Source organism: Lipomyces chichibuensis (genome assembly GCF_038497645.1).
Source record: "Lipomyces chichibuensis strain CBS 12929 unplaced genomic scaffold V1513scaffold_8, whole genome shotgun sequence".
Taxonomy (NCBI): domain Eukaryota; kingdom Fungi; phylum Ascomycota; class Lipomycetes; order Lipomycetales; family Lipomycetaceae; genus Lipomyces; species Lipomyces chichibuensis.
Window position 1 is genome coordinate 110,042 of NW_027117460.1, and position 15,797 is coordinate 125,838.

At 45.8% G+C, this 15,797-nt stretch overlaps 6 protein-coding genes across 6 annotated transcripts; 3 read left to right on the forward strand and 3 right to left on the reverse strand.

Moving 5' to 3' along the window:
* The first annotated feature begins 1 nt into the window (after position 1).
* V1513DRAFT_412114 (Inositolphosphorylceramide synthase subunit Kei1-domain-containing protein) lies at positions 2-1,304 on the forward strand. The gene is made up of 3 exons (XM_066895746.1): positions 2-131; positions 188-296; positions 357-1,304. The coding sequence occupies exons 1-3, from the start codon at positions 111-113 to the stop codon at positions 866-868; spliced, it is 642 nt and encodes a 213-aa protein (XP_066754627.1). The 5' UTR covers positions 2-110; the 3' UTR covers positions 869-1,304.
* Positions 1,144-5,971, reverse strand: V1513DRAFT_441057 (uncharacterized protein). The gene is made up of 4 exons (XM_066897462.1): positions 4,474-5,971; positions 3,151-4,415; positions 2,658-3,095; positions 1,144-2,597 (listed from the first exon to the last, which is right to left on the reverse strand). Exons 1-4 carry the CDS (start codon positions 5,828-5,830, stop codon positions 1,446-1,448), a joined length of 4,212 nt encoding a protein of 1,403 aa, XP_066754628.1. The 5' UTR covers positions 5,831-5,971; the 3' UTR covers positions 1,144-1,445.
* Positions 5,972-6,352: 381 nt separating this feature from the next.
* On the forward strand, positions 6,353-7,882 carry V1513DRAFT_309831 (NRDE protein-domain-containing protein). The gene is made up of 3 exons (XM_066894656.1): positions 6,353-6,479; positions 6,574-6,767; positions 6,816-7,882. Exons 1-3 carry the CDS (start codon positions 6,442-6,444, stop codon positions 7,769-7,771), a joined length of 1,188 nt encoding a protein of 395 aa, XP_066754629.1. The 5' UTR covers positions 6,353-6,441; the 3' UTR covers positions 7,772-7,882.
* Positions 7,883-7,992: 110 nt separating this feature from the next.
* V1513DRAFT_457563 (RNA polymerase I-associated factor PAF67-domain-containing protein) lies at positions 7,993-10,060 on the reverse strand (the record flags this gene model as incomplete). Its single annotated transcript, XM_066899630.1, has 6 exons — positions 7,993-8,995; positions 9,051-9,277; positions 9,334-9,535; positions 9,583-9,725; positions 9,783-9,855; positions 9,951-10,060. The coding sequence occupies 6 exons, from the start codon at positions 10,058-10,060 to the stop codon at positions 7,993-7,995; spliced, it is 1,758 nt and encodes a 585-aa protein (XP_066754630.1).
* Positions 10,061-10,233: 173 nt separating this feature from the next.
* V1513DRAFT_441065 (ADC synthase) lies at positions 10,234-12,191 on the forward strand. Its single transcript, XM_066897463.1, has 2 exons — positions 10,234-10,450; positions 10,503-12,191. The coding sequence occupies exons 1-2, from the start codon at positions 10,400-10,402 to the stop codon at positions 11,997-11,999; spliced, it is 1,548 nt and encodes a 515-aa protein (XP_066754631.1). The 5' UTR covers positions 10,234-10,399; the 3' UTR covers positions 12,000-12,191.
* Positions 12,134-14,609, reverse strand: V1513DRAFT_441067 (Rgp1-domain-containing protein). The gene is made up of 2 exons (XM_066897464.1): positions 13,846-14,609; positions 12,134-13,788 (listed from the first exon to the last, which is right to left on the reverse strand). Exons 1-2 carry the CDS (start codon positions 14,534-14,536, stop codon positions 12,404-12,406), a joined length of 2,076 nt encoding a protein of 691 aa, XP_066754632.1. The 5' UTR covers positions 14,537-14,609; the 3' UTR covers positions 12,134-12,403.
* Between the last annotated feature and the right edge of the window lie 1,188 nt (positions 14,610-15,797).

Genomic DNA, 15,797 nt, shown 5'->3' on the forward strand with positions numbered 1-15,797 from the left:
ACCAGGACTGTCCACTCCACAGCCACGGCGCGAGCCGGCAGCAAAATGTTCCCAGTCTAGTAACTCTGGTCTTCATCATTTGCTTGTACCTTCATCACTGACCAATAGAGATGCTATCTATTGTTCCAAGAGTTCGTACCATATTATCGTTCTATATTCTCGAACTGCCTGTCTAACAGAATTATAGCAATATTTTTTGGGGTTCATCCCACTAGCCGCAGGTGCCGAGCTTATCACGGTTTTCGGTGTAGTCAATAAAGCATCTGGCATATATGGCCTTTTGTCGATTTTCACAGGTATTGATGATATTTTGCTAATCCTCTGTGGAATTGATTGATTATTAATAACGGTATAAGGTCATCCGATTACTGCCGCGCAACTAGTACTGAATATCGTTTCGCTATTATTGCTGCCAGTCTTCCTGTACGCACTTCATAATGTCAGACGGCAAAACGCTCTGCCAGTCGTTGCATTCTCGTACATTTATTTTGTCGACATGCTCGCGAATCTCGCCTTCACTATTTACTTTAGTGTGACCTGGTTTCGCGTGTTTGAAGTACCAGGCGCTCCGGAAGCAGGCAAAGACACATCAAGCAGCCTTGATACAGCTTCGGAACGTGGATTGTCAATTACAATTATTGTCCTTGTGCTGCTGTTCAAAGTCTACTTCTGCTTCGCACTCTTCGGATATGCCCGTATGCTTGTTCGAAAAGCTGGCCTGCGTGCTGACAACGGCGAGGGCAAGTTTACCAAACAGCTACAATTTATCATGCTCGCCATTGCGCCTTCGTTTTGGCGCCGAGGCGGTCGTCGTGCGGGAAAGGGACGAATGGTCAACACACTTGAGGAGGGCATTGAGATGTATTAGATTTATGGAGCATTTTTAGGGGGGCCATTTCATAAGCGGTGATGAATAGAAGGACTTGTGAGGTCTGTGTCGTATTAATTGTGCGGTCGTATTGAATCGTCACCAGTTTGAATCTTTTAATATTAAGTTTTTTTTTTTTCATGTTACCTAATAGTTGTCATTCTAATGAGTAGTTGGTGTCCGGCTTTTCAAAATGCAACAATCATTAATGTTTGTGCGACTTAGGTGTTAATAGGTAGTTGGATTGGAGTTTTAAATTTCTTTTTTATTCAGTTGCTTGACATTGTTATAATAAACCTGTAGAGTCTGACTCGATAATGTAGGCATGAATCACGAGATCATTCCTAATTTGATATGGGCCTAATGTGAGTGTAGAATAAGCAAGTTCATGAAGCCAATGTAATTCTATTTACAATATAATACATCATCCTCCTTATCTAGGTTTTGGAATGCCATTCAAGTAACCAAATATACAAAATGTTTCACGAATATAGTACAGCAGAAAGTTAAGCCAATGTAGGAAATGAAATTATAAAAACTCAGACACCACTTTTATGAACACCATGCCCGTACCCATCTATGAGAAGAAATATAAACTGTTTCTGAGAGTTTTGACATCGAATGCTCCCTTTGGCGGAACAGGTGGGAACGTGAGTGGATAAAATATACCCAGACCCCTCATTTTCAGTACTTTAATGTTACTGCCGATAGCAGTACTTTCGGTATCCTCAACCGTCTCTTGCTCATCGACTTCATGATCAAGCGAATGCTCCGCCATCGTTTCCTCGCTCGCTTCGAGACTATCGTTAAGAGCGGCAGTCTCCTGAAGTTCAGTAGGAACGCTGTCGGGAACTCCGAGTGTCTCCCGGATGATTTCCTCCGACGTTTTCTCGCCGTTCTCGTTTTCCGTAGACTTCACCGCATTGCGAGTTCCGTTAGTGGTGTACACTCGCTTCATTTTCAGCTCTTCGATATCTGTGTTTCCAATGATACTTAAAGAAGTCGTCATGGCGGCACCTTCAGCGCGCTTTATAGGATCGGTCGACTTCAAAAGTTCCTTGCGCTTGTTTTCTTCTTCGATTTCATCCCGGACAGTCACCTTACGACCAAGACGTGTACGAAACTCTTTACGCCATTCAGTGATCCGTTTAGCTTCTGGGCTGTGATTATCAATTTCGATAAATTGCATGTATCCAGCATATCGTCGTTCAAATTCTTCCTTCAACTTGGCCACTAAGTCTCCCTCATGCAATTTTATGAAGGCATCTCGCAGAATCGCGTTCATGCGGTCGATGTCAGCGGCGTGTGTCCAGTATGAGTCGTGCACTGCGGCGAACGTGAGACCGTTTCGTCCGCATGCTAACGCAGACAGCAACATATGCGTAGCGTCAAGCGAATGAATAAAGTTTGGTGGGAAAGCAGTAACCTGTTTACGCGAGTTGACGGGGTGGATAGCATAGGGATCTGAGATGAAGACACTCTGCAAGTTCGTGCCCACCTGCTTGCGGACGATCTCGCGATATGGCTGAACAACAGGAAGACCCAAAGGTGTAGTCCAAATAACCGAGGTCATGCTGGAGTTTGGCTTGAGGTCGGAATGAACCGTCGGAGGAACTGACTTGGAAATTCGCTTTGCACACTCAGCCAACCAATCTTGAATCAAATGCGCACCGTTAAACAAGTTACGGACAACTTTGAAAACAAGAGTTGTAAGATATGCGGCGCACCGCTAGTTACAAAATTAGTAACCATACGGCTTGTAAACAATTAAATTGACTTTCGGACATACCCAAAGATCACGCTCATCGATCTGTTTCGTGTCTTTTAGCTGACCAAGAATCTGAGCACGAGCTCCGATATAAGTCACACCGTAGACATTGGTCATGACTGACTGCTTGACAACTTTACGACTGACTTTGCCAACCAGGATCTTCGCTACGTCGAGCCCGTTCTCAGCATCCTGTATAACGTAATCGTGGACGCGACTGGCGACATGCGTATAAATATCCTGCGGTTTGTCTCCCGGTTCAAGATTGACCTGGCGCGCGCCTTCAATATCACCACCAAGCGCTGCATAATGCTGCAATCCATTGCAGGTACCGTCCTGGTGAACAGGTAAACGAGATCGGAAAGCATAGGGATCTGGTGATCTCAATGCATCCGCAAGCTCAAAGCAGGCAGCCAAACACTGCCAAGGGTCCGAAGCTTGCATCCACCATCTCCGACCCTGTAAGAGAACGGTTAATAACAATTCCACAAAAGAAACAGAGAAATATCCTTACATCGAGCGGGCGATCAGCAGAATCAAAAATTTCCTGTATTTTATCATCTGCATACTGCACACGAGACTGGAAATCAGCTTTGTCGAAGCCGCACACATTCGCCAAATGAATCTTCAGCCAACGCAAACCGCGTTTGCCCAATGGCTTTCCTTCCCAGAACATTAAAAGGCCACGGCACATATCGTTACCCAAGTGATTTAAATGTGGTGGAATCGCGTAAGCACGGCCCCTGAAATCTATATTGTGAGGAAAAAAAATCCGCTCGCCAAGGAAAGCTCTCGAGATCTCAAGCTTATAATTGACATCGCAACGCTGCGAGTGGCTTGTTCTTCGCTCGTGAATCATCAACTTGCAAACTCGCGCCCAGTCTCGCCGAACCGCAGGATCGGCATCGTTGGGCGGTTCCGGAGGAAAATTGATGTCTCCTTCGTATCGCTTTGGAATCTCAAGAAACTCTTCACCTGTGTTCCAGACTTTGGCAAGGACTTCAAACACTCTCGAGTTTATGATCCACGCAGCAGATCCTAAGACATCCAAACCTTCATATACACTTTCTAAATCATTTCGCCTACATGCCTCCTTTATATATGCTGTCTGTTCAGCAGAATCCTTCGTCCGCATCAAGGCCGTTTTGGAATAGTAGTAAGCGCCTTCATTCCAGCCAACCCATGGCTTCGGGGTTACCAACATTGGAAGTTGTTGGGGATGTAACATAGCACTGGCCGGCTCTCTTGAAATCTTATTGACAAAATCTCTGTGAAGTTTTAAAACACCGAGCTTTAAACCGCCGGTATACTGATAAGTATGTGTAAACGCAGGAGCGATCGCGGAGACCTGTTGACCCGTGACAGGGTCGACCGCGGAGACTGTGATTCTGGCGACGTGCATCAAAATAGAAATCAATGTTGAGCCTATCTCGGCCTTGATGTCATCCGGCCACTCCGGTCTCCATGACGACAGGTTCTTTCCCTCCGTGATCCGCTTCGCCACGGCAAGCGACCGCTTGAATTCGGGCACACTATGCAACATTGATTTTGTTGCTCGAAATCCAGTTTGAACAACATCGGACTTTAAGAGTTGCTCGGAATTGTACTCCATTTCAATGGCTCTGCCTAGGTTGAGAACCGCTCGAGTGGTTCGTATGCCCTCGGTCACACCACCGCCACCACTGGAGTGCATCTTAAGCAGCTCCAGGATTGTGATAACACTAAGCTTAGCAGGATCGACGAGCTTCAGGTACGCGCCATATCGCATACGCGCTCGGTCTGCCAGTTGTCATAATTAGCATGGGCCCATGATTATGATCGTGATCATCAAACTTACCGGAAGGAGTAACAGCAGACTTGGGTGCACCTCTAGGCTTTGACTTGGACGGTTTCCCTGTGCCGTAATCCAGTAATAAATCAATCCGCTTCAGTTCCTCTTGCAACTGCTCAGTCATAGCCGTGTGCCACTCCCATAAATAATGATTAATATTTTTTACTCTGACCTCTCCACGGGCATGCATTTGTTCATAATCGTACTTCCACCGTTCACGCGCTGATTCTAAAGCCAGCGTTTCTAATGCGAGTTGGCGATCCATGTTATAAGATTCGAAAGCATCTCTGTACTTGGTCTGGTCTTCGTCGGGTAGAAGCGATAGCTGCTCTTCGAGATGCAAAAATCCCTCGTCTTCCCCTGAGGCATCAGCATCCGGATTTGAGGCATACACTGGAAGTTGTGGTCTCTTCGAAGCAGCAACGCCTTTGAGTGCTGACCTTAGTAGTTTTATGCCATGCGAATCTACCGGGGTAAGAGAATCAACACCAGATTTGAAAACATCTGGTGGCAGTCGATTAAGGATATCCTGCGCCTCACACTGCTGCATTTTAGAGAGCGCTTCGGTCACGGATCCTGTCACTGACTCTGCGTCTTCCGGTGACGCAGATCTGCTGCCATCGGTTCTAAAATCTGCAGGAAGATCCTCTTCATCAATGTCCAAATTCATGGCAACGCGTCGAGCGTCGCGAAAAGTAAATACCTCCACGTGCTGTAAAATATCCTTAGCCAAACCACCTTGCTTCTTGTACTGCTTCATGAGATCACTGATATGTTCATTGCCACGTAGGAGGTCAGGCATTCTGCAGGCTGCTGCGATAATTATCGCATACGACTTCGAGTCAAGAGGAATACCAGGAAAACGGTCCACCGACGATTGGAGCCAGTTGATAGAATAGGAGACACTCTTGTGGTCTTCCAAATCCTTCTTGACAAACATCTGGAGGAAGTCATTTCGAACCAATGCAAACTCTTCGGGGGACAGAATCTCGTGAGCCTGCGGGAGAATGATGTCCGCACGCTTCAAGTGACCGCTGGTAACAAGTGCGTCCATAAGCGAGGCAACGTGATTCCGATTACGGATATAGCGATTTCTGGAGGAAATTGCATCGACATCTTGATCACCTTCCGTGGGGCGGTCAAAGAGATCTGTCAAGATGACAAGTTTCCCAGAGTTAGTGTTAATATCCACTCTTGGACTCCGGTCCCCGATAATTTCTGGGATGTCGTGAATAGGAGGAGAATGTGTCTGATAGGCGCCTGCGACAGACAACGCGCTAGTCTTCGAATTGAAGAGTCGGCATGATTTGAGCAGACGACCCCGCGTGACGGCCGACCGCGCTGTAGCAGTCAACGGAAGCATTTTCAGACACGCGAGAAGCACTCAGATGACTGCTTCAAAGGTTGCTGGACGGTCACAAACTAAGCGAGCGTCAATAATACAGAGCTGGAGGAAAGAGAAGTTGAGAAGTGAAGACCAAATAACGTCCTCAAGGTCGAAAATTTTGTAGTAACTAAAACTTCACAAACTCCCAACTCGCCTTCGTAGTAAACTCTAAACCCAAAATACTCCGCGATTACTTCGAACATGGCAATGGTACTAAACCCCTCATACTGTCATCCTTCCCATCTCTGACCGGAAAGTGTCAGCGTGAGATCACACGCGACTGTCTGCTTGTGCATTCAAGGTTGTCAGTTATAGTATTATATATATTTATATCTAAAAACAAGAACTACAATATAGAACTAAAATTTTAGTGATCCATTAGTAGTTGCGACTAGATTTCGTGGCAGACCGCTTCCCTTGCCGCAGCCGACAGCCTGCGCCGCACAACCCCTGACCCTTGTTGATTGACGGCGACGGGAATCGACAGTAGACGGGAATGACGTCGATGACTGTCAATTCACATTTCAACGGCCAGCTTAATCACTGCCACAGCCGCTTTCTTGCACAATCTAGACTCATGATTGACAATGTGCATCTTGCTTCTGTCGACATCTCACCCGAAATAGTATGTCTTCAGCGCCGACTGACTCTTCTTATTCGTTACAAATTGTCTAGACTATGGCTTTGGCTGGCGAGATACTAACCTCTCATCCTCGTAGTCCATTGATCCTTCTCTCTAACCGCGATGAATTCCTCAACCGACCGACCGCTCGCGCTGATTTTTGGCCGGTGCCCAACGACGACGTCTTAGGACCTCGGGATCTTGCTCGCGAGCAACATGGCTCTTGGATTGGCATCACCAAAACCGGCAGACTTGCCGTTCTACTGAATTACCGCGAGACAAAACCAGCTGGTAATCTCACTCATCATTTATTATATCCGCTGGTTAATAAGTTGATAGACTCAATCAGTCCACTTTCCAGAGGAATTCTAGTCAAGCATTTCCTCACCTCTCGCTGTACTTCGACACAACAGTGGACTGAGATTGCAATCGAAAATGCTGGTTCTGGTGGGCTTTCCTCTGTCGGTGGCTTTAGCATGGTTTGTGGGATTCTGCGACGCAATCACCAGAACAGAAACAAGAGTTATTGCGACGAGAGCACCGACTATCGACAGGAAGACATCCCAGCTGAGGTTGGCAATGAACGGCTAGAGACTTTTGCGATATTAACAAATAGATCGACATCGTCGGTCGATGGTACATCCTGGATATTCAGCCCATCACATTTAGTTAATCCCACAACAAAACATGAAGATACAGAGGGTATTAAAGCCAGAATTCGTGCACATACTTACGGAATCTCGAATTCATTGTACACCGATCCGTGGCCAAAGGTACACAGAGGATGTGACCTCCTTGCGTCGGCAATTACAGACGACATATTGGCACAAGCGTCAGATGTTGACACTGACTCCTTTATTGAATCACTATTTAAAATTCTATTACTAGATGACATGCCAAGCAACGTCCTCTCCTCTCAGGACCCAGATGAAATCTTCGACGCGCTGCGCTACACTATCTTCGTTCCTGTCTTTCAAGCAACAAATGACTTGTTAAGAGATACAGAGTCTGTCTCTAATCCAGATAGCGAAAATACCTGCGTGACGAGCAAGAGCACCCTGACCGATGTCGACGGACGTCCTATTGAATCAGCTTTCTCAGAGCCGCCAACCAAGCCGTATACTTTCACCAAAGGGAAGTATTACGGTACGCGAACTCAAACTGTTGTTCTAGTTTCGAATGAAGGCCATGTTCAATATATTGAGCGGACACTACATGAGAGAGACGACATAGAGCATAAGAATGAAACGTCGACGACCAGAAAGTTCTCATTCGACATCGAAGGTTGGGATTAGAATTTCCAACATGCAAACCAATTTCTTAGTATATTGGGTTGTCATTATAATTTCACTGCTGCAATAGTCATAGTCATCCTCCTAATGACATATCACTTTACAAATCACTTTAGTATACGTTTATTGCATAAAGAATAATTTACTAGTACATACATACAAACCATATCAACAAAATCAAAATTATTCACTTTTTGATGTACTTCATGTAGTCTTGTACCTCTCTATTTGCTACCTTTCTTCTCCGCATTCTTCTCCCGTCGCTCCCTTCTCTTTTCCTTGTGTTCCTTCTCCTCTTGCTTATCGGGATTCTTGTTAAGAATAGTATCTTGGACGGCATAGTACTTGGCAGTGTTCCGCAAGAACCAGTCACCAAACTTTCTACCAATTTTGGCCTCTGAGATGTTGATCAGGTCTCCTTCCAGCGAAATATCCAAGTCAGAAACATTAACCACCTCGCCGTCCAAAAGCGATCCCTCGGTCCATCTAACCTGGCGGCTCTTCTGCTTAAACACAACCAGAGCAGATCGCAACTCCTCGGGGTCCATCTCCAAGAAAGTAGCGAGCTTCTCAATATTCATAGTCGAGTATAATTTCAAGTAGCTACGGAGCGTCGGCACAAGCATCGTCTTCTTGACGTCCATCATGAAAACCTTCAGGTGGTGCTGCAGCGGGTCCACGTTGTTTGCTGGGTTATCGTAGTCAGGCGGTCCATGAGACATGAACTTGGGGCAAGAAAAGCTGAAAAGCTCTTCAAAAACCGGAAGAGATTCCTCTCCACCACGCTGCATGCGAGCAAGCTGCTCACCATTCTTCTCACGCAGAGTAGTATGAATCGAATCATCCAATCTTGTTGGGCACAAGGCAACGCATATGGCCAACAGCGCATACATCTGCTCCGATCGCTTTGTGACAGAGTCATACTGAGCTGAACGATTATGGAAACCCTTAGTTCGGGAAATGTACAGAAGAATGTGAGAAAAAGCTTTGATAGCATCAGAGTAGCGTCTCATCATCATGTAACAGAACCCGACGTAGTAGTACGTCGTGAACTGAGCACCCGCAACACGAGCGTACTTAGACTTCTTGCTTAGATCAATGCCCTCCATAGTCTTCAAGGCAAGAGTGAAGTCGCCGAGCAGTGTGTGAACTCTGAGGAGGCCAATAATGCTGAAATATCCGAAGGTTTTGTACAAAGAACGGGATCCATCCTCGCCGGCAACCTCACTAGATAAAGTCAATTTGCGTAATCACAAAACGAGGCGTCTACGATATAACATACTCCGGGTCTCGTCCTTCTTTAATAGCCTCTAACTGCTCGTTCATACGCGACTTTTGGATGAAAGAGTACAGAACGTTGAGAACAGTGTATGTGCTCCAAGTCTGAGGATGTTCACGTAACTGCTGAATCTCCTCTTCGTTGTGAGACTTCCTAACAGTCCGACTCCGGTACAAGGAAAAGCTGTTGAATTGGTAGATAAATTCATCTATGATATCCCAAGCCCAGTTCTATCCGACAGTCAATAACTTCTTCAGTAATTTATGGAAAGTCACAAGGAACATACAGTGGGGAGTTCCATCTCGGCAGGAGATGACGAGTCAAAAATGTAGTTGAACCAGATGCAATAGTTGTCATAGGACGCAAATCGGTCCTCGAGATTGGGCTGAAGCTTTGCATATAAGTGACGATAATACAACTCGGTGTACAAAGTGACGAATGGCTGATCATTGTTGACGAGAGGGGCGACAACGCCATGTGGGTCAGGCCTGATTCAATTAGCAATAGCGACCAAGTTTCCAAAATCTTGCCGTACCAAGGCGTGTTCTTGTAAAACTTTTCCGTAAGTCTATTAAAAGAGTTCTCGTAACAACCATGAAGGTCGTAGACATTATTCTCCTTCAAGCAGTGGTGAAAGTAAAGAATGAAGTTTCTGACAGCATCCGGCAACTGCGCAGCCTATATGAAACGCATAGTCAGAAAAAAACCTTGCTAGTGATTCGAATTCACACTTACGGCTTGCTGTTGCTGAAGCTGAAGCTGTCTCTGGAATAGCTGCTGTTGCTGAAGTAGTTGCTGTTCGTCATATCTACAATTGTCAGAATGCGATTCAACTTTAATAGACAACGTGTAATCCTAAAGCCATCTCGCTGATAGCTGCTGTCATATAAAATCAGAGCTCACCCTTCATGATCAATGAGATCTGTCGCTAACGGCTCATCGTCCTCGAAGTCGTAGTCTCCAGTCTTCTGGATAAAGTCGTCGTAGTCATAAGCAACTTGCTCGTTATCCATTTTGATCCCAGTATCGAAAGGCAAAGCAAAGCTATCTGAATTGGTAGACGCGCTCAGTGATCTTAGTATCGCTAATTCAAGTTTTTTCCTGGGAAGCAAATTCTTAGCTGATGTTAGGGTCTGTGTCCTATTCTCGGCACCAAAAGTGCCTTTGAGTTAATCGTTCCTTAGTAATTTTACAAACAGGAACCTGACTGTCATTGCCGGGTAGCAGATCTCGAGAGGGAGTCATAAAACCAGTCGAACATCAAACTAAAAACCGTGAACAAGGCAAACAATCGTGCCGGAGTCGGGTATATCTGTGCTAGCTTTCCATTCACGTCCTGCAATACGCTCAAGATGCCTTCACAATCACCAGCACCGGTGGCACCCTCCTCGCAGGCTCCCAGGGTAAGTATATTGTCAATTCCTCTCAATCGGCCAGCAATCTTACCAAATGCAGGTTACCGTTCAGCCATCAATCGACACATTGCGGTCGTTGCTCGCCAAAGATACTGAGGCCAACATAATACCGGTGTTCTCGTTTATTTCGTCTGATTTCTTGACGCCGTCGGTGGCCTATCTTAAGCTGAAAGCTGCGGCTCCTCCAGACTCTTACTCATTTTTGTTCGAAAGCGCCTATAATGGCGAGTCGATTGGTCGATATAGTTTCCTTGGTGCCAATCCACGGAAGGTTATTAAGACCGGTAATGGCTTCGGGGAAGACGTTGACCCGCTCACGGAACTCGAGAAAGAGTTGTCACCGTACCATTTACTCAAATTGCCCGGATTGCCAGCGATGACTGGTGGAGCAATTGGATACGTTTCTTACGACTGTATTAAGTACTTTGAGCCCAAGACAGCTCGTGAATTAAAAGATAACCTTGGAATTCCTGAGAGTGTGATGATGCTGTTTGATAATATCGTGGCATTTGATCATGTATTCCAGCGCGTCCAAATTATCACCAACATACATGTCGGATCGAGAAGTGCTCCCGGATTTAATCTTGAGGCTTCTCTCGACAGCGCCAAATCCGCAATTCAGTCCGTTGCCGATGTGCTGTATTCACCGACGGTCGAGTTGCCCTATCAACCTCCAATTAAGCCGAACCAAGAATATACATCGAACATTGGTCAAGAAGGTTACGAGAACCATGTCAAGAAACTAAAGGAGCATATTTTCAAGGGCGATATCTTTCAAGGTGTCCCTTCGCAGCGCGTTGTTCGGCCGACCAATCTTCACCCTTTCAATATTTACCGCCACCTACGCACGGTCAATCCATCACCATATATGTTCTACATCGACAACATCGATTTCCAAATCGTTGGCGCCAGTCCCGAGCTACTAGTTAAGTCCGAGAATGGTCGTATCATCACCCACCCTATTGCAGGTACTGTTCCGCGAGGCACGTCGCGAGAGGAGGATGACAAGCTCGCGATGGAACTTCAAGGGTCATTGAAGGACCGTGCGGAACACGTCATGTTGGTAGATCTGGCACGAAATGATATTACTCGAGTTTGCGACCCAACTACTACGACTGTTGATCGACTGATGGTTGTCGAACGATTCAGCCACGTTATGCATTTGGTCAGTCAGGTTTCTGGTGTCTTGAGAAAAGGAAAGACTCGTTTTGATGCTTTTAGAAGCATATTTCCTGCCGGTACCGTTTCGGGTGCACCTAAGGTCAGGGCTATGGAATTAATTTCAGAGTTGGAAGGCGAACGCAGAGGCATATATGCTGGCGCTGTCGGACACTGGGGTTATGAAGAAAACAGCATGGATACTTGTATTGCTTTACGTACAATGTTCGTCAAAAACGGCGTAGCGTATCTTCAGGCCGGTGGAGGTATCGTATATGATTCCGATCCCTATGACGAATACCTTGAGAGTATGAACAAGATGGGCTCTAACATGCGTACGATCACAGATGCCGAAAAGTTGTATATGGACGGAAATTAGAAATGTAGTTGGTAATTTTGTAGGTATATATATAGTCAACATCAAACGACTTGTTTGGATTACCTCTGCATCTATACTCGAGACAGAGCAGTTGTTGCAATGAATCGAGCAAAATAAGAAAATCGCTGTAATGTTGTAATTCTAGACTAAAATTGAAATTGGTAAACAAATGCGCCAAAATACATATATACAGTACAATTCATTCCAATTGCTACAATTCACTGCAGGACGTTGTAATTGAGCGACACGTTGAGCTCCCAAGCCGTGACTAACTATCGTATCAATCCTAAGCGGTACAGTAAAAAAGAAAACCCAAACTTTCTAAATGCGTTTCGTAGCGATATTTTACAGATAAACTTTTATCACACTCATCACAACCAAAGAACTTTCTTTTCCTAATCTAGTTATATAGGATATCCTCCCGATGGCTGAATCTGGAACGACATAGCCGCAATATCTTGATTCGTTGGAAATACCTTTATAGGAATCCTGCAATCAAAAGTTTCGCAGCTGATGTTCTCCACTACTGAAAACGTACTCCCTCGATCGTCTTTATGAGTGCAAACCAGGAGGTTAGGCTTGATGTCAGTAGCAACCGGTAAGGATAATGACGACCTCGACTGCGATGGTAGAGACCTTGGATATCGAGAATCTTGAGCCATAGCAGATATCGATGTTTGGAGTGGATGAATCGGAATGGGCGCAAATGCCGAAGGACTGGTAGGCGGAGAGAACTGATCTTCAGGTGAAGGTGGAGTAGAAGGCAATTCGTCGTCGGCGCTCGGCAGACTAGGCTTTGTAGCTTTGATGGGAATTGTTACAAACTCTAGTCTAATTGACCACCGGGAGGATATGTAAGAAGTGTCAAACTGCGGCGTGGCCGTCGTTGGGATGCAAAACGAAAATGATGCTCGCTTGCTAGCCAGTGTCGAAAATGCTGACTGGAGATAGACCTTTCTCGTTGCGCGCTCATTAAATGCAGGTGAGCGATGCACTATTTCCGGATCAATAATTTCAGTCGTTTCCAGACTTGCTGTGATGTGGTAGCAAGGTAGGACAGCTTGCGAAAAGTCAAGAGCCAGAGTAATTATCTCCCCAAGTTTATATACAGGTTTCGATAGCGTAATCGTTGCAATTTTTTGTTTATTTCGCGCTATCTCGAATATGTTGTTTAATGCCAACCCGTCAGCTGATATACTGTTGCGCTGAATAGCGAGATCGACTGATTCTCGGCATGATGACCGTGAGGAAGGATTCGATGTCGGATACTCCGGAGGGGAAGTAGGCGATGGCGGCCGTATTATTCGCTTAGCAATGGTGTCACTGCTCTTATATGAGAGTAGAGTGTCAACATATGCCATGAAGTCTTCTAATGACTCCTTTCTATCTGATTCTGCCTGCACTCTTTGTTTGCCCGCAGGCTTGTCAGATTTTTTCAGAAGTTGTCCATTCGTCTCCGAGTCGTCTGTAGCCTGCGTAATAGCTTCGTCGCGTAAAATAACAATGGGCGACGTGAGTGAATGAACTGGCTGATTGCCGCCAGCATCTATATTCTGAAATACCCGAAACGGAAACTTCGTAATCTTTGGCTGCTGCATTCCTTGCCCTATCCGCTGTATACCAATTGTAAGATTGTAGCTAATCTTCAGCGCCTTCCCGCGATATGATGGCGGTAGTGTTCGCGGAAGCGTGATCTTATAGCTGTATGATTTGGACTCGCCAGGGTTCAGCCGCAGGTCGACAAAGAGAAGTGATTGAGGAGTGGATATAATCGATATGGAGTTCGAGCCTAAATACTATTATTAGTAATGCTAACTGGTACCAAAATAATGATCCAGATACATACTAGCCATGGATTTCATCTCAGCAATTGAACTGACCTCCCTGCCGTTAAGCAAGTTACTCAAGCCACTGCTCAGTCCCAGTCCCAGACCCCATAGATATCCATTGTCGTTCTTGCCTGGCCCTAGTCCGACAACTCCACCGCCCATTTTGCCACCAACAATGCCTTGCTTTTTAGCCTCCTCAAAGACAGCTGTTTTCACGAGACTCTCATCTAATGTGAAAGAGCCCGACAACTGAGCATAGCCCATCATGAGTGTCTCGCCCGATCGGGTCTTCGAAACCCGCATTGATGACCGCCGCGTGGGAAGAGAATTAAATGTAGGAGAAGTCATACCATTCGAGGAAGTTGTAGAAAGTGATTGTGGACTAGCACTTCCGTTCACGAGGGCGTTACCGGTCGGTCCACTTGCCGAACTGTGTCTATGTGCTCTCACCGGCATTGATGTCGACCCATGCAGTGAGTGCTGCGACGCTGATCGCTGAACAGTCGAGGGTTTTTCGCTAGATGCAGTCTCCGATATAGATGCAAAGCTGGACTTTCGCAGTCGCGAGCTGGAGTTCACTCTTGGTAAATCGGTAGGTGCGATATTGCGAAACGTTATCCGGCATTCCAGCTCTTCGCCGGCAAAATACACCGGGTCGGAGAAGGCAACCTCCACACGTAGGAAGGACTGTGCCGGTGCAGCCGACATCGCGGCGTGGTGGACGGCAGCTCTAGTGGTTTTTTAGAAGTAGTTTGTGTACAGATGGCGATGAACGGTTCATTGAGCTTTTACAATAAAGGCGCACAAAATACGGTTCGCCGCATACGCTCAGCGAGATCAATGAAGGACGAATATTAAACCTTAAATGCACTGCTTGATAGGACCAACAAATTTCTCCATAGATTATCCAGAATTCAGGCTGCAAACTCGAAAAAAGCTCCTTGGTGAGCTACAGAAAAATCTCAGCAAAGATGAGCATAATTACTGCAAATTTTTCCCGGGAATAACATTCAGTCATGTGGCTCCTTTCCTACCGCAAGTAATTCCCTGTCAGCCTATGTAATGATACATCATCATGACAGCATATTTGTTCAGTCCATATAGAATTATGGGACATGTTAACTCCTGTGTGATCATCTAAGCAAACAGCATCCGCTCATTATCCCATCTAACGATTCAGTGAGATACACTATTCTGAAGGTTTGCATCATAGCCATCTGGAAAATGCAACACAAGTTAGGTGCATTTACGCCTGGAACAGGGATGATAGCTTATCCCTTGTGAACTATTATCTTGTGTGCCTTACAAGTCAATTGTTTACTCACGATTCGACAATTAAATTAATGGCAAGTGCTTCAATCCGGATATGGCAGAGATGCGAGATATCATAGCTGCTGTTACCTAGAGTAGTGGTGAGTTTCACGTCGATTAGTTACAATAAGACCAAGAGTATAAAGAAGGCTGGAAATTGAGTTTGCAACTGTCCAGGTGTTCCTTATATATAGTGAATTAAGTGCAGCCTTGATGATGGTTTTCAATTTAGACTCCCAATATCCGAGAGTTGTATTGATGTGGAGATAATGAACTGATGAGCTGGGGCGCCATTATGGGCGTAAGTCAAGTTCTTTGAATCAACGTTAACTGTGGCCAGATCATCGATGAATTGTCGTCTCTGATGTCGATCAGCTGCTGTAATTGACTGCGTCGATTGTTGTTCTTCAGTGGCTTGCATTTCATTGATACTCAGTCTAAGATTTGGCCGTGAATGTGATAGATAGAATAAGCAAAATGGAGTAGGCGCGAGCGAGCAGATGAGGTTTACTCAACACGAGAAAGCACATCAGATTAACCCAAATAAAGGCTAGATGGGGAACTGGGCATCTGTGGGGAAGCGACCTGACAGCAACAGGGCTAGGGTACGAATGTCGGCGCTGTGCCTGGCCCTCTGTGCCCGCAATCAGCCCACTGG